Source organism: Scophthalmus maximus, chromosome 8, assembly GCF_022379125.1.
Source record: "Scophthalmus maximus strain ysfricsl-2021 chromosome 8, ASM2237912v1, whole genome shotgun sequence".
NCBI classification, from domain to species: Eukaryota; Metazoa; Chordata; class Actinopteri; order Pleuronectiformes; family Scophthalmidae; genus Scophthalmus; species Scophthalmus maximus.
This window is the reverse complement of record NC_061522.1, coordinates 11,900,170-11,928,075: the sequence shown is the minus strand read 5'-3', so window position 1 is coordinate 11,928,075 and position 27,906 is coordinate 11,900,170. Positions and strand designations below refer to the sequence as shown.

The window sequence follows — 27,906 nt, the reverse complement described above, 5'->3', positions numbered from 1 at the left end:
TTTATAGACCAGAGACGTGGGAGCAGCCAGTGGGGGTCTCTGGTTTCACGGGGCCGAGAGGAGAGGAATGGACGGCAGCATGGACAACACACACAACATTTAAACCGAGGAGAACATTTCTACTTTGTATCCCGAAAGGAATCTGCTCACTAAGGAACCTAGTAAGTTTTCTTTAGGCCTGCGTTGTCTTATTTTGAGTGTAGACCCGGTGCAGGTTCAGTGTTGAGAGTTCACTTGGCATGAAGTTTTGCTTGGTGTCTGTGTCTGCTTGTGCAGGGCGAAGCTGAGTCATTTCAGTATATTATATTATTATATATTATACTATTGAAACAGATTTACTATTACCCATCCAAATTAAATAACCTTCGAGATTACCAACATTTTCCTGCCCTTGTGTTTAGTTTCATTGTGTGTTATTGCAAGAAATAGGTAATTATGCTATTTCTTCTCACATAATTGACTCAGATCCAGTGTTTTTTGTTTCCATGTCAAAACGTTTTCTTCTGAAAGAGTTGGCTGTTAATGTAAAGGGGAAAAGATTTATCCAAGTTTTCTGACGTGAGTTCAAACAGAGAACTGGCCAGCTTTGTCTTCACTTCTGACTAGTAGAAATGACCTTGCTTACCACAGTGTGTGATTGTCATCATATATTTACCCTCACTTTTGTCCTACAGGTAAGATGGAGAAGGATTTCCCATCAACGCCCACTCCTGTCCAAACCCAGGGGTCGTGCTCTGTCATGGATGGACCTTCTCCTCCCTCACCTGTCTCCGGTCACCTCTCCGCTCCACCCTCTCAGCCTGACAAACCTCCACCCACCACAGAAACAAAGACAGAACCCAGAGAGTCTTCCCCTTCCTCTCCACAATCGACTCACATCATGTCTGAACCAACGGACTCCCCTCCTCATTTAGAAGGGTCAGAGCCTTTATCTGAAACTGTGTCCACCGCTCCGCCCTCTCCAGCTCCAAACAAAACACCACTTGTTACTTCTGCTAACCACTCCACCCCTCAGATCTCCAAAATGTCATCCTTTTCCAATCTCAACTCTGCCGCCGCTACATCAGCCGGCATGGCCTTTAATACTCTGAAAGATTCCCCTCCCTCTTCCCCAATCACTGCTTCCACCACCCCCACCACAGTGAAACGCACCTTTGCCTCCATGGCCAAGCGGGTCATAATGCAGGAAAGACTCCGAAAAGTAGAGGAAGAGGATGCCGATGATGACGAAGGTGGTAAGAATGCCCCTAATTTTGAGTTTGGGATCAAACTTTAAATTTAGCACAAAAACAATTGCTGCATGTCTGCATTCCTGAATGAAGGCCTCAATCACGATATATTTTTTGAAAGTGAGGAAAAGCAGATCATCTGAATACATCACCATGACTGCCTTGTAACGAGTAGTGAACATGCAGACATAGTTGTGCTTTCATTTGTCTTCTCTGTGACTCCCCTTGTCATTATGGCCATCATCAGGTCAAAGGTCATATTTGTCCAGTGCTTAGGTTTTGACTTGTCTACTTGCAAAACAAGTGACTGTGCCATTGGTCTCAGCTCTACTTTGTGTCTAGTGCAAATTAGCAAGAATGAGATGATGAACATTGTAAATTACACCTGACAAGCAGTTTGTTGGCATTGTCTTTGCCAGCATGTTTGCATGGTGTATTAGCATTTAGCTCAAAGCACTGCTGTGCTAAAGTACAGTCTCACAGAGATTCTATTATGGCTGAAGACTCGGTTGCTCCATGCTTCACTTTTTTTCAACAGCACATGAACTGATTATTTACATTTCACTGTCACTGAAATACCTATTTTCCCATAATGTTATCGTAAAGTTTAAATTAACAGCTTTTATATTCTACTTCAGAGTCACTGGTAGTGAAACCATACTTGCTGCATCAACAGGTGATGGCCTGTGGCCTTTGAAACAGGGCTACAGGCAAAGATGCTTAAAGGACACTGGATAGTTACGAAACTTTATGCAATGGACTTATATTAGTGTGACATAGGAGCTGAGCATGGTGTTGATGGAGCTGTGGGACTCGTCATAAGATATCTCTGCAGAGACAAGACGGATCTAAAATGCACAAAATCTCACATACAGCAGATCTACACCTCTGGCTTCTCGTAACGCTCATGTTACAGAATACGTTTGATAGGATTTGCACCGAGTTCTCCTGCTCCTTCAGTGATGTTATTGCCTTGACAACTGCAGCAGCGAGGGTTTTCTATGTAATCCGGTGCTATCGTCCCCTCTCCTCCAGATGAAGAACCAGAGGAAGACTTGTCTGTGGAGCAGATGGAGGAGAAGGCCAGAGCTGGTGATGCCAGAGCCCAGACCCGGGTGAGTGAAGGAAGAGAAATGCCGTAAGACTGGATCTTGGCATTGTTTTCGGTCCTGCTGGTTGAGAGCAGGTGTCTATTTTTGGCCACTTGGAAGCTGAGACCAGACTTTGAATATGATACACTGTCACACATGTAAATCATTGTGAGCACATAGTACAGTGTTCTGCAGCATTCACTGAATGTGTACTACTACTAATAATAATATTGAAATATTCACATTAAGAGGTGAAACATGAGACCAGATTTTAGATTTCAAAAGGGGTAAATTCGTAAGTGGGTTAACTGTATGTAACATGGACACAGACAGGAACATACAAATGCAGAGCTGCTTCAAATGAAAATCTATCTCATCTTTATACAAACACATGCATTTGATTATGACTGTGAGAGGATGAAGTTGTGAGATGACAGTTAAGATTAGAAAACCGTCACTTGATACGCCGCCGGGGCCTCTGCTACGCCTGGGAAAGACTGTAGTTGGCTATGACAGAGGACTGATGCCCAAAGGAAATGGGAGGTATGAGAGGAGCATCACAGTTCAGTGAGTACACCTACTCTACTTTCTACAAAGAACTAATCCATAGAAAAACTGTGTGTTCGGCATCACAGAAACTATTTAAAAGGTTGTTTTTTTTAAGTTATGACCATGAACCACATCGTTCCACATTCAATATGTTATTGATATTAGAGACCGATATTGGATTTTTTGGGCCGACGTCGATATTATAACAAAAAAATTCAGATATTGATATATGGGTCGACATTCTTTACATATATTGATATAAACACATTTTTTTTTGCAACGATACTTCGAACGTGGTTATCAGACACATGACAAAGACATGTAATCAAGGCAGGATACTTTACAGTTTAACAATAAACTTTATTATCACAAATGAGTCATCGTGCACTGAACGGTAAAACTTATTATAAATAAGGAAATAAAGAAAAATAGAACAAAATATATATAACTTCAATTCAGAAAATAAACATAACATTTGTGGGGCAAGCCTATACATATATATTTATATATAAATAAAGAATTGAACAATCATCACATTCTTTTTTCAAAAGCCCCCCCAACAGGTGCAGGGGCAGGGGCAGGTTATGGGCTAAGATGCTATCACATTAGCTTACACTAAGCCAACCAGGTATGAAGGTAGCTACATGGTTAGCCAGTAATCTAGCACGATGAGCTTGTTGTCACGGAAAGTCAAAGAGGGGCACATTGCTTATTCATCACTTCTCTCCAGCTCTGCATCTCTCTAGCGAGGTACCACCGTAGCGTGAGATCAACATTCAACACACAGACTCAATCCACCGTCGCAGCTGAGCTGCAGACAGATGCTCCGATGCTAACCTTTCAGTTAGCTAACGTTAGCTAACCTAGCAAAGACACGTGATAAGCGCGAGTGACATGGCAGTTGTCAGGAGCAGGGTTGACGTTGTATTATAGTCATATAATTGCAAAGAAATGATGTAGTCGTTTTTATGAACTTGTTTTTAAACTAGTTGGCATCTTACCGTGACGCCACCGCTCTTCCTGGCGGTCACACCGTCTGCTCGGTGCTGAGTGTTGGAAAGACTGGAGTCGACGCGCGCCCTGCTGGACGAACCACGCAATGACACCCTTAATGAATCCCACAGAGCATCGTCTTCTGCATTATAGGTTCTGAAGAAACATGTCGATACAGATATTTCTCTAATAGGCCCATATCGGCCCATTAAATGTTATTGATTTATACCATAACATGACCTATATGGTGTGACAAAATGTGAAAATATGTCATGCAATGGTTCTCACTGTTCAATATAATAACATCAAGTATCTGATCTTTGTGAAATGATGATATCTGAGGTAAAAAAAAAAAAATGTGAAGCCACCATGTATATAGTACATTGTATTTTACTTTTTTATTTTACCTTTTAGTTCAGGTTTTATTTATGGAGACTGATAAGGGGAAATTCATGTCAGCTTGCCCTGATTTTACAGGTTTAAGAGTTTCAAGTTAGACTTATGCCATAAAAGCTGAAATGAATCTACTGTCTTTTGTCTCTCTTCTGTGTTTCAGCTTGGTCACCACTTCTTGATTCTCGCTGAAGAGAAGGACAGTGAGCTAAACAATCTTCTGGCCGTAAATTGGCTGATTAAAGCAGCTAAACAGGGAAGAAAAGGTGCAGCGAGATCACTGCAGCGCTGCCGGAGCCAGAAAAAAGGTATGCAGCACGTCCATGCCCATATTTGAGTATTTGTGCTTGCTATTCCTGAACTTTTCCCTGTGTGTCATCCACTGCCAGGAATCACTCCAGAGAATGAGGATGAGGTGCGCAGGTTGTCAACAGAGAGCAAGTTTGAGCTGGCGGTACGCAAAGCAGCCATAATGATGTACTTTAAACTCAACCCGGAGAAGAAGGGAAAGGTGGCTGTCGCGGAGATGCTGGAAAATGTCGGCCAGGTCAATGCAGCGCCGGGTAGGATCTTCACACGCAACCCTCAACACCATGTCTGCATTGTGTCAAGAAGTTCTGCCTGGTGTACTACAGACCGCCCAGAATGCTGCTGCATGTTGTCACTTGATGTCTGTCATTGCCGTTAAATATATCATATATTCCCCTTTGTGATTTCAGCGTTTGCAGCTGCCATGGTGTAGAATATCACATTACATGCAGGCATGCAGTGCAGTGTTTGTAACCCACTGCCCTGTGGTCCTTTCTCACCAATAGGTGGCATTGCAAGCAGGATTCCTGGCCCAACCTCAGGTCAGACCCAGAAAGTGTTGGAAAGCATGGTCAGCAATGAGTGTAAGTATCCATGCACGAGAGAGAGAGACTATATGGCATACTCTTGTGTAATCCCTTGCATTGTGTCTCAGCCAAACAGTTGGACCTGGATGACTTTGTTGAGATGACAAAAAAGTACGCACAAGGTATTGTCCCCTCTGCACCCCGAAATGACAGCCAGGTCACTGCCAAGGACGAGAGCCCTACACCTTACAACAATGCTGTGGAGGTAAAAGATCTCATTTACACAAATAGATTCAGTCATCATTGGGACACACATCATTTCATATGTAATTCAAGATATTCAGACTAGTGTGTGTTTGTGTGTGTTTGTGTGTGCGTCTGTGTGTGTGTTAAGCACAAGACTGAGCCGGTTTCATCAAGATACAAGCGGTTGCACAAAAGTTCTTGGAGTTTTGATGGTGGGATGATGATGGACACAAAGCAGACCGGGGCCATTAAAAAAGCCATGGACATGAAATCACGCTTAATGGTATTTTACTCATATCTACTAACACATCCATTCTGTTTCTGTATATTCCTTAAATGTTCTGTCATTAACACGATCACTCAGAGAGCGCAGACCTCTGCCAAGGCTTAGTTATCCTCCAGCTATATGCTGCTTCACCCAAAACTTCCTGGTTTTTGCATGTGAATTCTTCTCATCTGTCTCTCTTCACTCCAGATGCTGCAGTACCCGCTGCACACCGTCATGGATGTGAAGGAGCACCTGGTCGACTGGGCGTCGCGGGCCGGTGTCCAGTGGCTGAGCACAGTCATCCCCACGCAACACGTCAACGCACTCATTTTCTTCTTCATCATCAGCAACCTCACAGTTGACCTGTTTGCCTTTGTCATCCCTCTGCTCGTGTTCTACCTCTCCTTCATCTCCATGATCATCTGCACACTGCGTGTTTTTCAGAGCAGCAAGGTAAAATTTTCATTTCAACCCAAATTTCTCTTTAATTTGTGCATTTGGTTTAGGGCTTTGTTTTTCACTTTACTCAAGCAGATGAGCATGTTGGAAGTTTATCTTTTATCTTTGGCATTAGGAAACTCATATGGTCATACATAGAGCCCGACCGATTTATGAGCTGGCCAATAAAACATGGCTGATATGAGCCTTTCACAATCAGCTACAGACATATCAGTATTGGCATTGATGTTTGCTGATATGAAAACCTTTATTCTACTGAATACACAAAGCAGATCTGCATTTATGTTTACATTTTACATAAGAGAATATGTTATTTTATTATTTCAAGTTGAACCTGTTTTGTTGTATTTGTGTTTTTAATTTTTTTGTAGTTATTCAGAACAAACGTTATGGTTAAACTGCAAAATATTTTAAGCCTCAGTTACATTTCTTCTTTTCATTTTACATTGAATCTGACCTGGTGGAATGATAATTATAAAAACAGTGGAGTCATACTGATATTTTGACTTAAAAATAAATGGTGACAATCTATATGTGAAGGTTTAAATTATAAATATACTTTTTTCAAAGATTTACAATTTTCATTTCATTCCCCTTATTTTCCAGACTTGGGAGAACTTCAGAGCCTTCACATCTTTACTGACACGTTTCGAGCCTGGGCTGGATGTGGAGCAGGCAGAGACCAACTTCGGCTGGAACAACCTTGAGCCATACTTCTACTTCATCATCTCGGTCTTCTTTGTCATTTTCTCCTTTCCTGTAGCCGACAAAGGCTGGATCCCCTGTTCGGAGCTGTCTACTGTGGCCATCTTCTTCACTGCTGTCAGCTACAAGAGCCTCAGCCCCACTGCTGCGATGTATGCACGCCGAGCAATGGTCATAGAGGTCAGGGGGCACACAATACCACTGTTATGTGCTTAAAGAAGTTAACATATGCTTGATATGTATTTGATTGGTAAAGATTTCTAACCCTAACCACTTTTAATGTTTTTTTTAAGCTGACTGACTTGAATTTGGAATAAAAGAGTTACATAAAAGATCTAAATCTAATTTTAGTTTGCGTATGTAAATTTTTTTAAATTCAGGTAGCATCATCTCTGTGTTGCCTGACCCAGTTCCTGCCAGAGAACATGACGGGGCTTCGTTTTCTGGGACACACCTTCGCCACACTGCCACTTGGGAAATCAGTGGTGCTGAAGCTCAGTCTCCCCTGCCTTCTCTATGTTTACTTGTTCTACCTGTTCTTCAGGTGAGCGGCAGCGTGTGGTCTGCAGGATGTGTTGGCTGAACACCGCCTCACACACTGGGTTGTGATGAGTTTTAAAAAAAAATACCCCACAGCACTGTTTGTGAATTTGTAAGTGTTTGCCTTCAAAATAATTGATTTTCCTTCCTCTCCTTTTTGTCTATTTTCCCCTTCAGCATGGCAAAGATGCGTGGTTTCCGGGGAACTTACTGCTTCTTGGTTCCATACCTCGTGTGCTTCATGTGGTGTGAGTTCTCTGTGGTTCTCCTCCAGAGTTCCTCCCCTGTGGGTCTAATCCGCACCTGTGTGGCCTACTTTCTCTTCCTGTTTGCGCTGCCAGTTCTGGCATTTGGCCTAGCCATCATGCTCCTCATCCAACTCTTCAAGTGGTTCCTCGAGCTGGAGCTGACAAAGATGATCGTGACCCTGGTCGTATGTGCGATCCCTGTCACCCTGCGGCTCTGGACGCGGTTCAGCATGTCTATTCTGGACGTGTTCCGCTCACTGACCCACCGCGGCCCAGTCAAACTCATCTTACTCTGTATTTCCATGGTGATCTTGCTCTTCTCTGTCTATGTGTACCACGCAGAGGGACAGAAGGTGTATAACTCCACGCTGACTTGGAACCAGTACAGCCAGGCGTGCGGGCCCCCTGCCTGGGAAGCCAAAGGCATGGCCCAGACGCAGATCTTCTGTGGCCACCTTCATGGACACAGAATCACTTGGACTGGGCGTTTCAAACATGTCCGTGTGGCTGAGACGGAGAATGGTGCACAGTCGGTCATAAACATGTTGCCAGTGTTCATGGGTGACTGGCTGCGCTGCCTGTATGGAGAGACATATCCCAAATGTGAGCCAAAGAATGCCACGGTCGCAAACCTTACTGCTGCACATTTGGCGGCCGGTTCTGCATCAGCTTCTCTTTCACTGCCCATTCTACTGCGAATGCAAGAAGAAGAAGAGTTGTGTCAGATTAAGGCTCTGGCCAAACACTCCTGCCATGTGAAACGCTTCGACAGCTACTGGTTTGAGGTGACTGTCGGGATGATCCGCGATGGAAGTTTGGTGGCAGACGATCCAGCCAAGGATATAATCCTAATGGCAAGCCATGAGTTCAGACAGGTTCTGTTTAATCTGAACCCTGGTAATATGGTGGAGTTCAGCACCAAGCTGGAAGGCCGTCTTGGAGCCAGAGCCCCGGCCTTCGAGTTGAAGGCTATCCACTGTCTGGACTGTGTTTCGTCGCTGTTCACTGGAGGCAGGCAGGTGAAGATAGAGAGAGACTGGAGACGCACAACAATGAGAGCCCTGAAGTTTGCATTTGATTTCTTCTTTTCTCCGTTCTTGTCTGCAAAAATCTAGCCTGGTACCCAGACGAATTCTGGGAGCCCATTTAAATTTGCTCTCTCAGAATACGGTCTGTATCCCCTCCATTGGGAAGGGATTTCCCCGGCAGAAAACTTGCCGGTCCAATTACAACCGATTAGCTGATAATGGGCGGGGTTTATACCACGACGTGGACAACCAAGGCTGCCCGCTGATGAACTACCCGCTGTTTTCAAATTTCTCCCACAAAAACGGCAACACTGAGACATTGTTCACAGACATTGTGGATTCATCATCACAGACATCTACTCTCCACACGCTCTCTAGTCTGTTGACATTTGAGCGTCACTAAACAGGTGTCACATGATTCGTCTGCATCCGTTGGTAGCGCCTCTTGGAAAGTAGTTTTCTTGTTACGTGACAATTTACGTAATGGAACTTAATGGAGTATTGTTTACAAATTGATCTAACCTCAACTTCAACAAGGTGAACTCTTTAATATTTTTTGATAGTACTTCCTGTGAGTGCAAGTGTTAGTTTACAAATATTTCAGTTCATGTACGTCAAAAGTGGTTCAATAATGACCTTGATTTTCAAATAGGAGTTTAAAACAAAATAGTCTTTGATTTATATCCAGAGTCAAGTTGATTTTTCATTTTCCTGGTCTGTTGTAAAAAACTGAAGTGAAGCCCCTTAACGTTTCATATAGATTATATGCAAGGAAGATAATTCTATATGCTAACCACTTCTGAGTATCTAGAGATACTGTTCATTTCTTAATAATAATAAGATAGTGATATTTTAAATGTATCTTTTATAGAGGAATGTTTTTGCTGATTTTGTATTAAGGGATTCCTTACATGTACAGTGAATATGTTTGCATGTTTAATATGTATTTACATTGATGGGTCTTACTATTTATGCTTTTGCCCAAACGTCACAACGGTTTATTTTCACAAAGTTGAAGGAGGGACTTCTTAAAAAGTTTTTTAAATATAAATCACCAGTCCTCACATTACTAGGTTTTTATTTTTGATGGTATCTCTTACAGTAGATATGCCAACAAAACATTGACAGTGCTCATTCCATTTAAAATGAGGCCCTTTACCTCATACAGTACAGGGAGCCTTTAGTAATTTCAAGAGTTTTAATGATGAGAAAATATTTTGCACAGTTTTTAACTTTACCTTTTCTCACGGTGCAATACCAATTCTCCCACTTCTTAAGCAAAATAAACAATTTAAAAAGCAGTTATTAAAATCTGAGGTTGAAAAATGCATCGTGACAACGCAGGAGATGGGACAGTTTTTTTTATATATGTGGTGTTCACAGGACAGCACTGACAACATGTTAACACGTGAAAACCCACATATGTGAACACTACGAAGTTGCAACTGCACTTGTGAATGAGAATCATTGAGGTTGAGCCTGTGCACTGTGCATTTGAGTGCCTTTTAATCTAGTGATGGAGTGTAGGGTTGTGTGAAATTATTATTATTAATTAAAGTGCTTGACGTTGGAACAAAATCTCTTGCGGGTGGTTTGACTGAAAGCATTTCAGCGATGAGAACAAATGGTGTCCCGATTCAATGCAGACGCAGACATGAAAGGATCCAACACGTTTTGTTGTCAGATTTTCTTGTATTTTATTAGTGCACATTCCTTCCATTTATCGCGCTTGAGTTATGCTTTTGTATGGTTAGATTTGTCTATTTTAAAGTATGATAAATATACACGCTAGTAGCATTGAGTAATGGCAACATGCTGCTGCTGCTGTGCTCCAGAAAATCCTCTCACTGGTTGTATGAGGTGATTGTTATGATGCGATTACAACTGACTTGCTCTAAACTACATCTCAGGAACTCGTATAATACTTTAGGTGGTCTGTCGTTATGTAAACCACTTTTCATGTGGGTTGTCATCATCTTGGATATCCAGTGTTTCTTAAACCAAATCACTGAAACACCATGTGTGCATTCAACAACACAAATGAACAGTGAAGACCGAAACATAGTAGGAGGGACCATAAGAGACCCCCCCATCCCACAGGCTGCAATTTAAACATCTGTGAATAGTGTTTTTTGTTACCAACAGCGGTTATCGTGAGGAGGAAACAGACCTTAAGAATTGTCTTCTTTCCTTGGGCTTTTCAGGTGAACACAGTGAACTGTTGTTATTCTATCAAACAGAGTGGTTGGCAGTGCAACAACACTTCCAGCTTCTGCACTGATTCTTTTACTCCACCTGCTGCAGTACACATCCAGACCACTGACTTTAATCCCATCAGGGCCACGGTCACTTGAAAACAATGCACTTCACTGTAAACAATAAAATCTTGACCAGGTCGCAGAACCCAGTCCAACACAGACATCACCTTACTGCTGTACATGCCGGGCTTTCAGTGTCGAAAGGCCGGAGTAGCATGTGGCACTGTGAGGTATACAGTATAATGACAATATGAAGCTGGGAAGCATGGTAAATTCACATGACATTATTGTTTCAATGGTAAAGACATTTCAGCGATGTACATAATGCACGGATGATGACATCTGACCCTCTAACACACAGGACACGACCGTAGTCATCAAAACGTTGATTAGCTGAATCAGCGGCCTCATTCATGTGCTTCGATTCCAACTTTTTCTTGATTGTAAGAGCCCTCGCCAAATGTGCGTATGCATTATAGAACGAACACTTTGCCCATTTTAAATTAGCATAACGCAATTAAATCTAATTGAATGTATTTTATATTTAATCACCAATCAGCTTCAATTTGAGCATATGGTAGAGGGCTCAGCGCTGTCACGCAGTCTCCAAAAACAATTCAGAGACCTTGATACAGCGGTCAAAACCCGTCACCGGCTTAATATACACAACAAAACACTACGTGTTGATTTGTGCACAATTCCCTCCTTCTTTATGGTCAGCAATACTTGCGTATGTAGTGCTACAATCTCCTACATCAAGTCTTGACTTTTAGCAGAGAGACTCTGACAACCTTTCTAGCAAATGAAAAAAAGCTAAGCCAAAGTTGGTACTGACTTAAAAAAAGAATAGAATATTTACAACTAACAGTAAAAAGAGTGTATACATTGGTGTGACCTGTAGGAGAAGAACTCGTGTCTTAAAGCAGGAATACTGCTGCACTGTGTTTTTGTTAGCGCTATTATTGCAAAGTGAACAAGGGCAAAGATTAAGGGTCAGGTATGCGTGCAATCTCCAAGAGCACTGCTCTAAATGGAGAGGTTGTCATTCAATAGAAAAAAAAAATGTTTCAGGATGTTGTTGTGAAGAGCTGTACAATAACACCGATCCTAATCTTACACAATTGTGAAAAATGTATCAGATGCACTGATGGCAAAGTTCACGGCCACATCAATGCAAGACCTTTGGGTTTTGTAGCGTCATTCGTTGGTACCCAGCACATATTTTCAGTTTTATGTCAAACAGTACCAGAGCACATCAGCGAGGAGTACAACATTGTGTGGTTAACAGCAATGGGTCACTACATGTGGAGAGGTGTCCCTGCACCTCTTTTACTGCCCCTACAGTGGGGCAGTTACAGAAAGATCTTCAAAAAAGTGGGAGTTAAGTGGGACCAAAAACACGTCCTGATGGGTAGTGGAGGAATCGGTTTGTCTCAGTGTTGAGGGAAAAAAAGGATTATACACCTTTGTGGATCCAAAAACTTACGAGTCTTGTCATTTTATAATTAATCTTTTATCAGAACAAACAGATGTTGCATATCGGTATGTTGTGAAACGGCTTGGCTTGGACTTAATCTTCTCATTCCAATGTGATTGAGTCTCCGTTACTGTTTCTGCCGCTGTCCATGTTCCCCTCCCCGTCACGGCACATGCGTCTCGGGGTTGACGCGATCCTGGAAGATATACAGGTTGTTGGTGGCCGCGATGGCAATGATGTTCTCAGATGGGTGCCAAGCCATGTGCAGGATTTTCTTTGAGAAGTCCAGACTATCGACGCCTACATCTCCACGGCGGCGCTTACCGCCGGTATAGACCCGCCGGGTCCGCAGCACAGCCCGAGGCTTGCTGCTTTCCCGCCACGCCTCCAGGGTGACACCTCGGCCCGTCTCCCTGTCGAACATCCGGAAGAAGCTGTTGTACGCCCCTGTCATGATCACGCTGAGGAGAGGAGAGGAGATATTGAAGGATTGATTTGACGTCTGCAAAGCTTCTCTGTGCCATTGATTTAAATGTCGTATACTGGTGGGGGCAGAGCATTTAGAGAATCCCTGTACGCAGAAAACACACCACCACACACCCCCTCCTTTTTCAAATGCACTTAAGTATACTTTACTATGTCCATCTTTTCTCTCCCTATGTTACACCGAGACTTACCTGTCTGAGCTGTTCCAAACACACTCAAACTTGTCGAAGATGCAGTCATTTTCATAGAGGGAACAAAGCTTACTCCTTAGGTATTCGTGGACCTGCGGATGATGCAGATAGTCAACATTAGTGTCCGGGGATCATCTCTTCAATCTTGTCACGTCTCCCATCTGTATATTATCTTCATTCATATTAAGCCATATTTAAGGCAACTTGTGCAGAATGTGATATTTTAGGGGTACAAGACTTATTTTCAATTGCTTTTATTATAATTATAAAATTGTTAAGTCAGTCCAAAACCTAGATCTAAAAGTTCTATATCAAAAATTAACAAAAATCAACTACCTGAATAATAATTTCTCCACTAAACTTCACATATAGTAACAGTTTCACAGCTGCCCAAGCAATATATGACCACAAAACAAGTCAGGCCAAGGACATTATGAAACACTACTGTACTTAACATGGTAGGCCTCAATTCAATCAGTGCAGGTAACAGACTATGTGACTAATATAAAGAAGAAGGCAACACAGATGAGGAAAATTGTGTGTTAGTTCACCTGGTACGTCTCCACTGGGCCCTTGTCCATGTGCAGGTCCCACACCTTGGCGGTGAGGTAGTCTCTGGTCAGCAGATAACGTCCGTTGTGGCTGAACTTCACGTCTGACACAGAAGATATGATCTCTGAGAAAAAGGACCGGCTCCCTGGATCCTCAGGTTCCTCAAACACTGGACAAAGACAGAGGAGTTTGTTAATAAATAATCTGTGTTATAATCTATTATCACTAATGCCAATATAATAGACAGCGTGCACACTATGACTGCTTTCCCCTAATCTCCGCGGCGTTGCTCACGTTTGGTATGCTTGTCACAGAGAGCAGAGGCTCTCATGTCACAGAGGCGCAGGGTTCCCTTGCTGCTGCTGTACACAAACAAGTGGCAGTGGTGAGGGTGGAACTCTGCTGATGTTATCACCTCCGTCAGATCCTCCATGTTGGCTGGTTTGATGTCCACAATGTCTAAGAAGAGGGTCCGTCAAGAATCAAACACCACAGAGATCTTGGACACAATCATTCTAGCAGAGATGCACAAAGTCTATATGACAATATTCAAAAAGAAAATTTGCAGGGGAGAATGCCAATGCCAATACGGAGAGGAAAAACACTCACATACATAAAATGGCACAGGTTGCCAACATATTAAGGTTCCCTCAACATGTTCTAACATGTTCTCCATCCTCACATCTTCATCATCATCAATCATAATCATGATCCAAAAGCTGCACCCCAACCAACCCCCAATATGCATGCACACGCTGCTCCGCTCTCTGTTCTATTTGTGGTAGTCCTGTGTGGTTCAGTAGAAAGTGTACTGCTCAGTGAATTATTTAAACTCTTTTTCCATAGATGCCGCTAGGCTTTTCTAGGTCAGCTTCCTTTTGAACAGGAACTCACCCAATGCACTGCATCCAACACGGCACTGCATGTAACCGAAAACACCCTCTGAGGAGTTACAAAGAAATATAATCAAAACATAAATCCAAACCTACTCATGTTCCGTTTACATTAAATATAGATCAGGGATGAATTCACTTGAACAAGAATGTGTGGTATATTTCTCCTGTATGTATGATTGAAGAGGTGGAATTGTGTGTGTTAGATACATTTTAGATATGAATTTAGATGTGTGGTGTTAGTTCATTAAGCATGTAAAATGTTAATCAGCTTTAGCAAACATCTGAGATCCTAAAAATACCATAGGGGTCAGTGAACCTCCACAGAAGTTTTTGATCTGTTTAAGTTATGCACAGTAAAATACATTGAATTTAGAGGGGCTTGGTTAAAACAGTATACTGTAATTTCATGAATTGTTGACAAAAAATGTTATCCTGCTCCAATCAATATGCAATTATCCTTTAAAATGGGAAATTATTCAATAAAAGTATTGAACTCAACTCAATATATTATTGACTTATTGTAACAAACTTTCTATTTTAGTTTTTGTTTCAGGAATGTTGCTGTAGAATTCGTTTAGCAATAACACTTGTGTGGCAGTGCAAAAAAAAAATAATCCTGCATTTCTGGGAATTTGTGAAATAGGAAAAATCCTCTTCCAGTGACACATAATGCGACAAACAAAAGTCAGAGGAGAACTAAGGAGGTACAGAAAGCAGAGACTATAATTTATCAGCACCAGTGGAATTAAAATGAAATGAGCATGGGGATAAAGAAAACACATCAGTGTTACGAAGGATACTGAAGCTGCGGTCCGTGATGCCCAGGTGCCACATATTGATGCGGAGGTCATCCGCAGACAGGTACGTCTCCCCATCGCTGTTGACAGAGATAGAGTTGACATGGTAGGTGTGTCCATTGGAGAACACTCGTCGGGGACGGACCTCTACCATCAGATCTGTAGGTTTCAGCACTGGCACCTTACGTAAAAGATTAAGGAAGGAAGGAAGGGTAAGAAACAGGCTGACAAATAGATCAGAAGCACAGAATAAGACATGAGAGTCAATTGGCAATTATTTGACTTATAAATATATATAATGAATGTGTTCACGTGCCTGTGTGTGAGTCCTGGTTTGTGTCGGTGTGCGTACCTGCAGAGAGGTGATGGTCGAGATGTCCTTGATCCGTCCCTCCTCATCTTTCAGGTTGTATCCCTCTGGTCTCTTGTCTCTCTCACTCACCTTCCACAGTTTAATGGTCTTATCTGTGACATGTAGATACATTTTCACATCAGAATAAGTCGGTTTAGTTCGGGGAATCAACAAACGGAAAGAGGACAAATGATTATTTCTTATTTTTGACAGATTTAAAGGCGATCCAGGCGATCTGTTTTCTTTAGTGTTGCTGAAAAGAAGCAAATAATGCTGTAAGCTAAGCTAATTTTCTTCGATTTAAGATACTTTATTCATGAGAGGAACCCATTAGGTTTTTCACTGCCACTACTGTACCCACAAATGTGAATCCAATGACTGGCTTGAATATTTAATGTTAAATATGATACCAGTCAACCATAATGCAGGGAACTGGAGGTGGGTTGTGCTGAAGATTGTATATTCCCCAGTTTGAATGGCCAAAAACTTCCTACAAGTCTGCTACTTGTGCCACAACAGTGAACTAGAAATCTTCACTGTCCGTACATAATCCATGTCACTGATGTCTCACCATTGGTGGAAAGGAGGAAATGTGCTGCGTTCTGCTGTGGCAGCCATCTGATCTTGTTAATTTTCTCCTCAATCTCCAGACTCTTCAGGTAGTCAAAGTCTGGCTCGTGGCTCTGGAACGTGCTGTAGACATTGTATTCCCCAGAGTCCCCCGTCTCCCCTGCCTCCTCGTACTCCCCTTTAGACTGTTCGGGGTCAAAAGTGAAAAGGAAAAAAAACACAGCTCTAATTAATGTGTAAAGATACTGTATACTGCTGGGAATAGAAAAGGGTGAATGTTGCATGTTTTCTGTTTTAAACTGACCTCGGTCTCTCTCTGGAAGATGACCACTCGGCCACCTTTATCCCCCGTGGCCAGCAGGTCCCCTGTCTGGTTAAACTCCACCGTAGAGATGACATCAGCTGGGAGGAAGAAATGGGAGAGATAATGGTTAGACTAAAAGGGGGGACAGAAGAGATGACAGAAAATAATGGATATTCAGTACGTACAAAGGAAACGAGGGGCAGAGAATTGAGAGAGAATAACTAATGTGAAAGAGGGTGGGAAAGAAAAATCAAAAATACTGGATCACTACTAAGAGTCTTTTTCAATAAAACCTGAAATATTATTTCTGCTACCAGCTTGTTGGACTTTACAGCATGAATCATAATCATGTGTGTCATAGGAGAATACAATGTCAAAAGAGAAGCTATTTTTTTTTAAACTGGACCAACAACACTCGCTATATGATCAGTGTCATCATCCATTCCTTTTATCGAGCAATACAGGGATAATGCATCCATGGAGCTGAAATGAATCTGTTCAGTCATACCAGCGTGTTATCGGACACCACAGAGACAGTGATGACTCGCTGCCTGTTCTACCTTCAGTGACGTAGTCTCGCAGGAAGGTGTGGTTGATTTTGGGGCTCTCAGCGTCCTCGCCCATCTGAAGCTGAGGGAGGGTGACCCGCCAGCGCGCCCGTCCTGAGGGGAAGGGTCCAATCCGTGCTCTCTCTCCCCACCCAGGCTCCGCCCATGCTGCTCGGGCCTAGCGAAGCGGACTGGAACAAGGCATCCTGGGAAAACAGCCGGCCGGAAGGAGACCAAGCGCGAGTTGGAGATGGAGTGGAGAGGGAGGAGAAAAAGAGGAGTTTGAGAAAAAAGGGGGAAAAAGGAGCAAGAGGGGGGAAATAGATGCGCAGGATATAAAAGAGTATATTGATGATGAAAATGTGAAGTGGATGGAGGAAAATCTGGTGATGGAGACAGAAGAGGGCTGTCATTAGGCAGGCCGACGATACGTGCTCACAGCATGCCAAATGGTGTGACCTTTGCTAGACATTCAGCACACTCATTATCAAAGATACACGTGTGCAGACGCACAAGGCCTAGTCATGCTGAAGCAAATCCCAGAGCGGAGAGTGGAGGAAAAACAATAGATAGCTTCAGCAGAGGAATATATATAAATATCTTTGTGTATGCATACAGAAGCAAGTGCAGAATGTAGAACAGTCAACATATCTCCAGCGGTGGTACTAAATGCTCCCAGGGTGTGGTAGTTCTCTCTGCCTACTTTCCCGATTTCTGTTCTCTCTCTTTCTCTGTCTCTCTCACACACACACACACACACACACACACACACACACACACACACACTTCTCAGATAGTCCTTGACGGAGATCAGAGGAGAACGCGGTGTCTCGCCTGTGCTGCAGGAGGGAGGGAGATAGGCTTCAGCACACCTACCAGTTCGCCTGCTGCTGCTGCTATCCTTCCTGGTGTGTGTGCGTCCTCTGCTGCAGTGTGCCCGAGCAGGCTCACGTGTCTGTCGGAAGGAGGGGAGCAGGGAGAGAGAAAAGAGAGAGCCAGGGGTGGTGGTGAGAGGAGGAGAGGCAAAGGAGAAGAAAAGAGAAAATGAGAGAGGAGGAGGATAATGAGGAGGATGGAGGACCACTGCCTGCTGATGCTGTGGAAATGATTCTGTGCAGCATCCAGTGTGTCATGGCAGCCTCCTCCTGGAGTAGCCAATCAGAGCACAGCTGTCCCCCGGCGGAACCACCCAGTGCAGGTGATGAGGAGGGAGAGGCCAGCAGAGGGAGCTGTTGAAAACACTGAGTGGTGCGTAAAAGGAATTACACAACAGAGCAGTGATTTGAAAGAAATGAAATACTCACACACCAAGACGGCATCTTCTCCTGGCAGTCTGTGGCTCTCGCTCACTCTTGAATTCTTTCTTTTTAATTTAGTTCCTTTCTATTCTTTTTAAATATTTGTTTTCCTGTCACCCTTGTGCACACACTAGTGACATCGTGCACACTGTGTTTGCTGTGACCCTTCTTCTGTTTTTCGCTTTGTTTTTTGGCAAAGTTGCCCACAGTGGGTATACAGGATTATCAGATTTTATCTTTTCGTATCTAATCTTATTTTATAGGTTTGTGGTTACAGCTGCAAACATTTTGTTCTTGACTCTGTGTTAAAAGTCAGTCTCTGAGGCTGCCTGTTTGACATTTCATCAATATTAGACATTACTTTATGACTTACACTCCTGCAATCCATGGATTGGATGCGTCTCATCATGTTGCTCTGTAATGTGAACTATGTGCAAGACCTCTACAGCACTGAAACTGTACTAGTCTCTTCATTTTAAAATGTTGTTGGTCAAACCTTCACTTGGGATCTTTGCATGTTGTCCTGCACTGAAAAAAGGGGCTGCAGAAAATGTATGGAAATCCTGAGGTTACATTTTGGATAATACAAACTATACAAATGAAAATGAAATTTACTGGAAATGTAATGTCTGATACACTCATAGTAAAACTATATGACAAGAGATATAACCTGTGAGTTAATTCATAAGGGAGCAAAGCCCGAGCTGCACCCAATCCATCAATGATGCAATGACTCCCTTTCATTAAGGAACGCGTGTTGCCAGATCCTCTGGAGTTCAGGGGATTACCTTGACGCAATTGTTTCCACGGGCTCCTCCTCCACATGCTTGGCACGTCACTTCACAGTCTGCCTCACTTGCTCCTCACATGGCAGGTGTTTCTAAGAACCCGTCACCAGGAGTGACTCTGACCGATGCCCTGCCTCCAACCCGGAGCGCAGGAGTCCATGGAGCCGGGCAGCGCCGCGCCCGGGCCGCCTCCTGCCGCCGGGACGGACGACACGGGGAAAGGCCTGGGCTGGTTCTTCTCTCCGCTGTGGAGCCCCCGCGCCAAGACGCGCAGGTTTGGAGATGGTCTGACGAGCGACCGGGTGGAGGCATGGTTGGATGACCACTCGGATTTCACGAGGGCCTACTTTTTACGAAGAGCGTCAGCGTAAGAAGACACTTTACATAACTGCTCACAGCCAAGATTAGATGACTCTCTTTATGTTCGTAAAGTGGGATAGCCTATTAAACATGTTTTTCAATGTAAACGATCACTGTAGGAATTCTATTGCAATGAGGCATAAAACAAAAAACTAGAAAACTTTATTCTGTCTTTCCTGATATCCACTTTCCCAGCAGGTCAGTCCTGTAATTTGTCTTGTCTGTGATTTCAGGGTCAGTGTTCCACAGTCTCCACTGCTGCCCGCGTTTCCCAGAAGCAGCTCTGATCATCTCGACCTGCTCCTGAAGGCTCGCCATGGCAGAGCTTCATCTCCGCTGACCGTCTCACGCCTGAACATCTCGTCTGAAACGGACGGGCTCAAACCTCTCGCCTCCAATCTCAGTGGCCCTGACTGGAAGGATCCCTTCAGTCCAGAAGTTCTCCGAACACACTCACCTTGCTCTCCTCCTCCCTCTACCCGTTTCTCCTTTTCTCCCATTTGCCCCGGCTCTCCGGACTTGCCCCGCCCTCCTCCGCCCCTGTTCCTCACTGCAACAGACACTGCGGCCTGTGGCCTCGGCGAGGCCTGCCCATGGTCCACGGAGCTCCTGAGAGGAGGTCTCAGCTGGATAGGTTCTGTAGCAGAGCTCTGCCAGGGGGCTGTCGTGCACGCAGGGGACATGCTGGCAGCTGAGGGCAGCTCCCTCTCTCTGGTAAAGAAGGAGTGTGGTGGAGGGAGCACCTTGGTGGAGGTGATTGGCCCGACAGCGCTGGATTGCTTGAGCAAGGTCGACATCTGCAGCCCCTGGGAGCGGGAGCTGCTGAGGGATATCATGGGATGTGTGCTGGCTACAGGGTCTCCGATGAACCTGAGAGACACATCAGAAGTAAAAACCCAAACTTACACATCAGTTGAAGTTGTCATGACCCGTTTTTAGACGATGACATGTTGTTTTCAGGGAGTGTGTGGGCGTGAGTAAGGGAATCCCAGATGACGCACCTCCTGCTAATCCTGTTAGCAGCTTCTTCCACTGATTAACCTTTGATTTTTGAGACAATGTCCTTCACTTGGCTAATGTGTGTCCATCCTTTACACACATTCCCTCACACACACACACACACACACACACACACACACCCACACGAGGGGAGACGGCACAGCTCAACAGATTTTCAAGAGGTTCCCTCACTATCCCTCCCCCTCCTCTTGGTCACCACCCATGTGATTAGGAATCAGTGCCAGCAACCTGGCACAGTAGGACACCAGATAATCCTCAATCAGCGTGGATGTTGGGTATATAATAACCTTTGGGACACCAAGGTTACCGAGAAATGTGGGCAATTCCTGGCCAGATTTGTCTAAAACTGAAGAACAACATTGATCATATAGTTTATGGACACATTGCTATGAATGAAATTAAGTTTATTAATAGGTAATTTGTATCTATATATCTTATGTCATCTAACTGAAGTAATTTGTTTACCTCCTCAGTGCCCGATGTTTGTTTGCGATGAAGATCAATCATCACACTTTAAGATCAGGACAGTTCTAAGTGTGCCGATCAAGAACAACAGGGGAGAGGTAGCTTTCCGATTCATCATGTTTCTCAAGAAGTGTGTGTGTGTGTGTGTGTGTGTGTGTGTGTGTGTGTGTGTGTGTGTGTGTGTGTGTGTGTGTGTGTGTGTGTGTGTGTGTGTGTGTGTGTGTGTGTGTGTGTGTGTGTGTGTGTGTATGTGTGCGCGTGCGTGCGTGCGTGCGTGCGTACTTTACATATCTCTCACTTGATTAGTAAACACATGTTACTCTAATTGTTTTTCTAAGTTTCAGTGTTTTCTCCTGTACACAGGTGGTGGGTGTAGTGGCAATGATCAATAAGCGAAGTTTAGAAGATGGATCAGCTTTTATCAGCGTGGATGAGAAGGTTAGGACTTTGACGTTCTCTAATTTGAAAGAGAACCACATGTTAATTATGAAAATAAAACTTACACTTGAATTTGATTGGCCCAGGTGCTGTCCAATCATATGGATGTGTTGGGGATGTTCTTGGATAATGTCCAGCTGTACGAGAGCTCCAGGCAGGAGGCCAAACGCAGTCAGGTAACATTATAAACCCTTTCACGTTGTCAGTATCTCCCTTCATAGTCAAGCCTTCATGTGCACAGCCTTTGCTTTATGTACTGTGGTAATATCCTAAGAACCTGTCCGTGTATACTATATTTTGTCTATTCACTGGTACTCTGATGCTAACAGAATTTTTGTGTGGGTGTGTCAGGCCTTGATCGAGATGGCACAGATATTGTCAAAGGAGCATCATTCCTTTGAGGTTCTGCTGAGCAAGATGGCGGCTACTATCATGCCCTTCACACATGCTCAGTACTGCACCATCTTCATCCCCGGGGAGAAAAGCCCAGCCATCGCAAATGAGGTGTGCTGTTGTTTTTTAGGAGATTGCCTCAGCTGTTCATTTAGTAATCCATCACGTCTGTCGTAACTTATTTTCTGTTCTTCTGGTGGATATGATTCAGATTTTCTTCTCACGAGTGATACACCTGGAGTGTGAGGAGCTCGGATCAACCTGCCAGATCTACAGGAGGTAGCGCCTGTACTCTGCACAAGTTCTCAACACTTATTCACTACATTGTCTTATATTCTTATACTCAATATTGTAAAATACTTCCATATCGTTTTCCAGGGAGCGTGACATCAGTCATCTAGATCCATCATACGCCCTTCGGACTCTGGTCACTATGGAAACAATCAATATGTCTGAGAGTTCTGAAGGATCGATAAAAAGTCTGATCTGCTGCCCGGTTAGAAACGAGAGGTCTGAAAATGTTATCGGTAAGTCACTCTCTTACATGGAAATGGTTGATTTATATTAGTGAAGTACACATCATTGTACTCATAGATTCATATATCAAAATATTATACAGTATATGCACAGTAAAACACAGCGTTGATTTTGATTTAATGTTGGCAGCACGGACAGAGAAATCAGCTATTTGTGAGGTTGTGTGATTAAAAACTAGGGAGCAGGGATTTCACTTGTATCCTTGAAAAATACGAGATCATGTGCCGTTACGCCGAGGAGAAACGGGCAGATTAATACCTACTTCTCCTGCACTGCACTACCACATTCATTCACACTTCATAAAACTCCTCTTACTGCAACTGTCTTGGCAACCTCTGTTTCTTCACTGTCACTCAGCTGTGTGCCAGCTGATGAACAAATGCAGCAGAGACTCCGATGACATGGAGGCCTTTAACAAATACGATGAGCGTCTGCTGGAAGACCTGGCCGTGTACTGTGGCCTGGCTCTGCAGTACGCTCAGGCTGTGCAGATCACAGAGGAGCGGAGGGCCAGTATAGAGGTCACACAGGAGGTGGGAAAACTACCATCTTTATCTCAGAGTCAAGGGAACATGTTTGCAAAAGTTAAAACTCTGTATGTCCACTCTTCTCCCTGCAGGTTCTTGCCTACCACATTACCGCAGCCGAACAGGAAATCCTGGCGTTGCAGGTGATTCTTCTCATCTCTCTGTGCTTCACCAGTGTAGCAGATACACAAATATTTTGAATAATTTATTCAAAAAAAGACTCTTTATCCTCCTACTCCTTGCTCCATTCCACCCCCCTTTCAGTTCCTCTTACAGTACTGTGTTTTTCTTCATCCGTTACGCTCCCCTACTCTTTTGTCATCCTGCTATAAGTCCTAATCAGCCCCGCTGTTTACTTCCTGCTGGTCAGATTAACTGGAATCAATCAATGCGAAAGTACACCTAATGCTCTACCAACTTAAACCCCTTTATTTGCCGCTATTGCTGCCTGTGGGTGGCAAAGGTGAAGGTGGACTCCTCCCCTGCATGTAGCCTATGATGTGTGGGCGGGTGGTAGAGAGAGAGAGAAACTGTGTATTTTCAGTTGTACTCGCGGTTGTGAGGTCGTACAAGTGGTCCTTCAGTTGTAAATGTGAGTGATTTGATGTAATGCGTTTTCTTTTTTTAGGAGGTCACTATTCCTTGTGCTGAATCACTGCACATTCTAGACTTCCATTTCTCTCACTTTGGCCTGTCAGAGGACCTGACCACACAGGCCACCATCCGTATGTTCCTGGACCTCAATTTAGTGCAGGACTTTAACATTGACTACAAGGTAAGTGCCCTGCTAATAACAAGGCTGAAACAGCAGGGTTTTTTGGGGGGGAAGACAACATTTGCTTTGTTGTTTAACCATTCTACCCATGTCTGGATAAAAAGATTGGCTTCAATAAGTCTCTGTAAAAAACGGCGAGCAAATTAATTCCCCCCCTAAAGTTTTAAGTTCTCTGTTGCCAAATCGCACTAGAAAATTCATTACAACTGATCCTTAACAACACTCACCTTCCTGTTTTACATGTCCCCTCCACTCAGAGTCTGTGCCAGTGGGTCCTGACTGTGAGGCGTGGGTACAGAAACAACGTGCCTTATCACAACTGGAACCACGCGCTGAGCACTGCACAAAGCATGTTCGCTATGCTCATGGCCACAGAGCAGCTCCGGGTCAGTGCCATGCATGTGCTTGTGCCATCATACACCACAGCTCTCACTGCCAAACCTCACATATCAAAGGTCAATAATATACGTTTTATCAGGAAACATTTCAGAACACTCCCTGGAAAAATGCAGTGTCTGGACCTCTAATTCCTACACTTATAAACGTGGTTGTAGCTGGAGAGTGAGCACAAATAGATATGACTGGTTAGGTGATATAGCCAAAATAGGAGTCTTCTCAGGACTCTGTGGGTTTGACTCCTTTCTGCTGTTAATTTTGTTGCACCCATGTGGGCGGGAAGTTTTTCATTCTTATTTGGTTCTTAAAGTTCTGTGATTTCATAAGTTCTTCCAATTTTCACTGGACCATGTCTAATCAGCCAGAGCAACTATGTTTGCAGAGTCTTTAAATACAGTCAGGAAAAAGTAAATTCATGGGCTTAAAAATTTGAATGGGTTTTGGTGATATTCCTCCACATGTAACTGAATCAGTGGCAGTTGCATTTCTTCTGGGTCTTATGTTTTAAAATTCAGCGGTTCTTAAGTTTGTGGAGTCATTTGAGGACTGTGCGGTTTCTGCAGGACAGAGGCCTCTCAATTAATTGAAGGGGAATTAATCTTTAGGCTTTTGCTAAAAACCTCTTACTCTGCTTTCCATGTGGATCACACACCGGCCTCAAGTGACCTGTGCTTCTCTCTGTGTCTCTGACTGTATTGTGACTTACTGTGGTGTGGAACGAGTTACACAATCCTGTTTGCTCTTGTTAAGGAGTTGGAATGACAATAAGTTGATTTAGTTTTAGTTTTTTATGGGTTCATTTGTGTGAAATACTTTGTGATGTTCCTGAAATGTACAATATACAGTAAATCAGCTCTGTATCCCACGTGAAATGTTTTTTTATTTTTTATTCCAGGTCCTTGATTTTACACACAAGCTACAGAAAAAGATGTAGAGATGTAGAGACAAGCCGGGGAATGGTAACCTCCTTCATAATTCTACCTGTATTTCACTCTCTATTTCTCTCTGTCCATCTCTCTCTGTTTGTCTCCGTTGCAGACTATTTTTTCCCGTCTGGAGATCTTAGCGTTGATGATAGCCACTCTCAGTCATGATCTGGACCACAGAGGAGTCAGTAACTCCTATATTGAAAGGTACATTTTGTGTAGTTTCTTTTCCACCTCAACTACTCTTACTTGATATTCAAATTCACAAACATCGTTATTGCTATTTCATGTGAACATACCATTTCATCAATCAGTCACCACCTTCTTGTATTCAACCAGTGTCATTTTTCTCAGGAGTCAACAGCCTTTAGCTCAGCTCTATGGACACTCTTCTCTTGAGAACCACCACTACAATCTATGCCTCTTCATCCTAAACAACACTGTAAGACCTTGTTCGCTCTCTGTATCTTTCTTTGTCCTTAACTAAGTTAATTTTTTTACAAATTCAGTAACATATATTACCAAAGCAAAGACAGAAAGATGTGCCGTAGCCTGAAATTCCCCAGAGAAAAAAGTTAAAATATATTTCTTTAGGTGCTCTTTATGTGTCACGGTGTGGACCCTCATTTGTTCTTTTGACAGATAGCTTGTGTTTATGCACGACTGCCTCTGAATGTATCTGCTGATCGCCGAGGCTGAATGTCACCTTCACTCACTGTGCATCTCTGTCATCCTCCCGCAGGGGAGTCAGATTCTCAGTGGCCTCTCTGCAGAGGACCACAGAACTGCACTACACATGATCAAAAGGGCAATCCTCGCCACGGACCTGACCGTGTACACCGAGTATGTCAAAACATGAAATGCCAAGGTAGGTGTAGGTCGAGCATTGTGTTAAGACTTGTTTTAACTTCTGTGGCTGTGTTTTCAGGCGAAGGAACGAGTTCTTTTCTCTTGCTAACAAAAGCAGAGTGAGCTGGAAGAGTGAGAAACAAAGAGAGCTGTTAAGGTGAGAGGGAAATAAATTAAAATCAGGGACATGTGATGATGACGTGTGTCATATAAGGAGGGCAACTAGCTGTCCTCTAAGATATTCATTCACCCCACAGGTCGATGTTGATGACGGCCAGTGACCTCTCTGCTGTCACAAAACCGTGGCCTGAACAAAAAAGGGTAGGTGTCACAAAATACACGTCACACGTCATCTCTCAGTTCATCACGACCTTGTCCTCGCTCTTCCTCTGGAGCAGATTGCCAAACTGGTTGCCATGGAGTTCTTTGCGCAGGGGGACAAAGAGAGAGAAGAGTTCAAAATTGAACCCATTGTAAGTCTTTCTAGCAGAGGTTTGTCTTTTCTCTGCATTTTATATTTTATCTAGGGGTTCCTACATTTTGTTGATTTAAAGTCATATTGGGGAGCCTGCATTGGGTGGAGAGTGCCACTAGATAATATATACCCTCATAAGTTGTTATAATCCAAGTTACATTCTTATTGTTGAATTTAAAATTTAAACAACTATATTTCTGAGGAGATTGAGCTGGCCTCCTCCTTAAATAGTGTTATTCTAAGAGCCAGTTAACCATCTCTTCTCACCAGGACATAATGAACAGAGAAAACAGCACTCGACTGCCATACATGCAAGTCGAATACATTGATGAGATCTGCTATCCACTCTACAAGGTGTGTCACTGCTGCTGATACTGCATGTTCTTCTATTATCCTCTGCACTAATTGCCACTCTTTCTATCTCAATTCATCACACTCTTTGTCCCTGCCTCATGTTTTCCTCGCTGTCTCTGTTGTCCTCAGGCCGTGTCACGAATGTTTGACACCTGCTCCCCACTGATGAATGGTTGTAAGAAAAACAGAGAACACTGGGTGCATCTTGCAGAGGAAGCAGAGGAAGAAAACAGCGATAACATTAGTATTGCAAGTCTGGAAACGCACAAAAACAGTGAGGAAGATTCACAGTCAGAAGAATAGAAGATAGTACAGAGGACTATACAGAAGACAAAGAGACTTTGATACTTTCAAAAGCAAAATATAATTTTACCTACACAAACCTGTTTCTCTCTGTCCACTCTGGGACACATCCAAACTAAATATGGACTTTGACCATTGAATGTGTTAATGGAATATACAAACTCTTGACTAGTGTCAGATATGCTGCAATTATGTCCCAAACAACTGAATCCGTCAGAAGTGTTGAATCTCACATTGATATAATTACCCATTTTTAAAAGATGACACCGGGAAAGTCTGCCCCATGAATTTGATAATTTCTATACCTTAAATGTAATCATTTCTGTTTTAAGATTTTTAAATGTTTATTCGGGATTTAAAACTTTGCAAAACAATCTTAAGACTAAAGAGACTTAATTTATATGTTCCCACATTATCAAATCAGGATTTGTGTTTCAGTATTTCAGTATGACGCAACATTATAGCACGTGATCATTAAGGGTCTTTGAGTCAGTGGGTAACCCGTGTTGTTTTAAAAACCTTGTTCATTTATATTTACTGTGTGATCTGAATTTCTTGGCGCACTACTTTTCTTTTTTTTTCCCCACTAGCTATTTATTTGGTCTTTTATGTTTCACATTTCCATCACCCTGGTCAGTTCCAAAAAGGATTATATACTTTATTTTCAGTCCACGTAACCTTTCAACTTATGTGAACGGGAAAGGTGTAGACACTGTAAATTAACTCAAATTTAGTTTCCTGAAAATATGTGTACAGTATTTTCTTTTTCCTGTTTTTTAAATGTTATACATTGTCAATTATATTCATTCAAATGCAATATTGTGTAAATCCATTCCCTCTGCCTCTGTCAGAAGTAGCACAGCTGCAAATAATTAAAATTGATAAATGTTGCGTTAGATTAATAGTTGCGTTAATCACAATCAATAGATTTTAATACATGGGTGAAATGAAAACAGAGGATGCACAAATCAGCTTCACTGTGAAAA

General features: G+C 43.1%; 3 protein-coding genes across 5 annotated transcripts; 2 read left to right on the top strand and 1 right to left on the bottom strand.

The window, feature by feature from the left end:
* The first annotated feature begins 32 nt into the window (after positions 1-32).
* wfs1a (Wolfram syndrome 1a (wolframin)) lies at positions 33-10,163 on the top strand. 2 transcript variants are annotated; one of them, XM_035637916.2, is made up of 12 exons: positions 33-161; positions 675-1,232; positions 2,265-2,344; positions 4,419-4,563; positions 4,645-4,818; positions 5,071-5,148; positions 5,220-5,356; positions 5,486-5,620; positions 5,813-6,058; positions 6,671-6,949; positions 7,150-7,313; positions 7,487-10,163. In XM_035637916.2, the coding sequence occupies exons 2-12, from the start codon at positions 680-682 to the stop codon at positions 8,670-8,672; spliced, it is 3,177 nt and encodes a 1,058-aa protein (XP_035493809.2). In that variant the 5' UTR covers positions 33-161; positions 675-679; the 3' UTR covers positions 8,673-10,163. The 2 variants fall into 2 exon arrangements, with proteins under 2 accessions (XP_035493809.2, XP_035493808.2); XM_035637915.2 differs by having other exon boundaries at positions 675-1,235.
* Positions 9,930-19,320, bottom strand: ppp2r2ca (protein phosphatase 2, regulatory subunit B, gamma a). Of its 2 annotated transcripts, XM_035637921.2 has the most exons (11): positions 19,103-19,320; positions 17,893-17,971; positions 17,029-17,222; positions 16,469-16,566; positions 16,166-16,349; positions 15,595-15,707; positions 15,246-15,423; positions 13,844-14,008; positions 13,549-13,718; positions 12,998-13,089; positions 9,930-12,781 (listed from the first exon to the last, which is right to left on the bottom strand). In XM_035637921.2, exons 3-11 carry the CDS (start codon positions 17,090-17,092, stop codon positions 12,484-12,486), a joined length of 1,362 nt encoding a protein of 453 aa, XP_035493814.1. In that variant the 5' UTR covers positions 17,093-17,222; positions 17,893-17,971; positions 19,103-19,320; the 3' UTR covers positions 9,930-12,483. The 2 variants fall into 2 exon arrangements, with proteins under 2 accessions (XP_035493814.1, XP_035493813.1); XM_035637920.2 differs by lacking the exon at positions 19,103-19,320 and having other exon boundaries at positions 17,029-17,399; positions 17,893-18,305.
* Positions 19,118-27,886, top strand: pde5aa (phosphodiesterase 5A, cGMP-specific, a). The gene is made up of 20 exons (XM_035637918.2): positions 19,118-19,469; positions 19,696-20,350; positions 20,956-21,045; positions 21,311-21,385; positions 21,472-21,561; positions 21,737-21,889; positions 21,990-22,057; positions 22,157-22,305; positions 22,673-22,848; positions 22,935-22,985; positions 23,471-23,617; positions 23,875-24,003; positions 25,052-25,146; positions 25,294-25,381; positions 25,682-25,782; positions 25,868-25,945; positions 26,046-26,109; positions 26,187-26,261; positions 26,534-26,617; positions 26,747-27,886. The coding sequence occupies exons 1-20, from the start codon at positions 19,228-19,230 to the stop codon at positions 26,918-26,920; spliced, it is 2,784 nt and encodes a 927-aa protein (XP_035493811.2). The 5' UTR covers positions 19,118-19,227; the 3' UTR covers positions 26,921-27,886.
* The last annotated feature ends 20 nt before the right edge of the window (positions 27,887-27,906 follow it).

Excerpts from the sequence above, each read along its gene's own strand:
- wfs1a (XM_035637915.2), top strand. The coding sequence starts at position 680 with ATGGAGAAGGATTTCCCATCAACGCCCACTCCTGTCCAAACCCAGGGG. Across the intron at positions 5,149-5,219 it reads AAGCATGGTCAGCAATGAGT|CCAAACAGTTGGACCTGGAT; the intron begins GTAAGTATCCAT and ends ATTGTGTCTCAG. Across the intron at positions 5,621-5,812 it reads ACATGAAATCACGCTTAATG|ATGCTGCAGTACCCGCTGCA; the intron begins GTATTTTACTCA and ends TCTTCACTCCAG.
- pde5aa (XM_035637918.2), top strand. The coding sequence starts at position 19,228 with ATGCCCTGCCTCCAACCCGGAGCGCAGGAGTCCATGGAGCCGGGCAGC. Across the intron at positions 20,351-20,955 it reads ACCTGAGAGACACATCAGAA|TGCCCGATGTTTGTTTGCGA; the intron begins GTAAAAACCCAA and ends TTACCTCCTCAG. Across the intron at positions 25,783-25,867 it reads GACCTGACCGTGTACACCGA|GCGAAGGAACGAGTTCTTTT; the intron begins GTATGTCAAAAC and ends CTGTGTTTTCAG.
- ppp2r2ca (XM_035637921.2), bottom strand. The coding sequence starts at position 17,092 with ATGGGCGAGGACGCTGAGAGCCCCAAAATCAACCACACCTTCCTGCGA. Across the intron at positions 15,708-16,165 it reads TTTCCTCCTTTCCACCAATG|ATAAGACCATTAAACTGTGG; the intron begins GTGAGACATCAG and ends TACATGTCACAG. Across the intron at positions 14,009-15,245 it reads CATCACGGACCGCAGCTTCA|ACATTGTGGACATCAAACCA; the intron begins GTATCCTTCGTA and ends CCCTCTTCTTAG.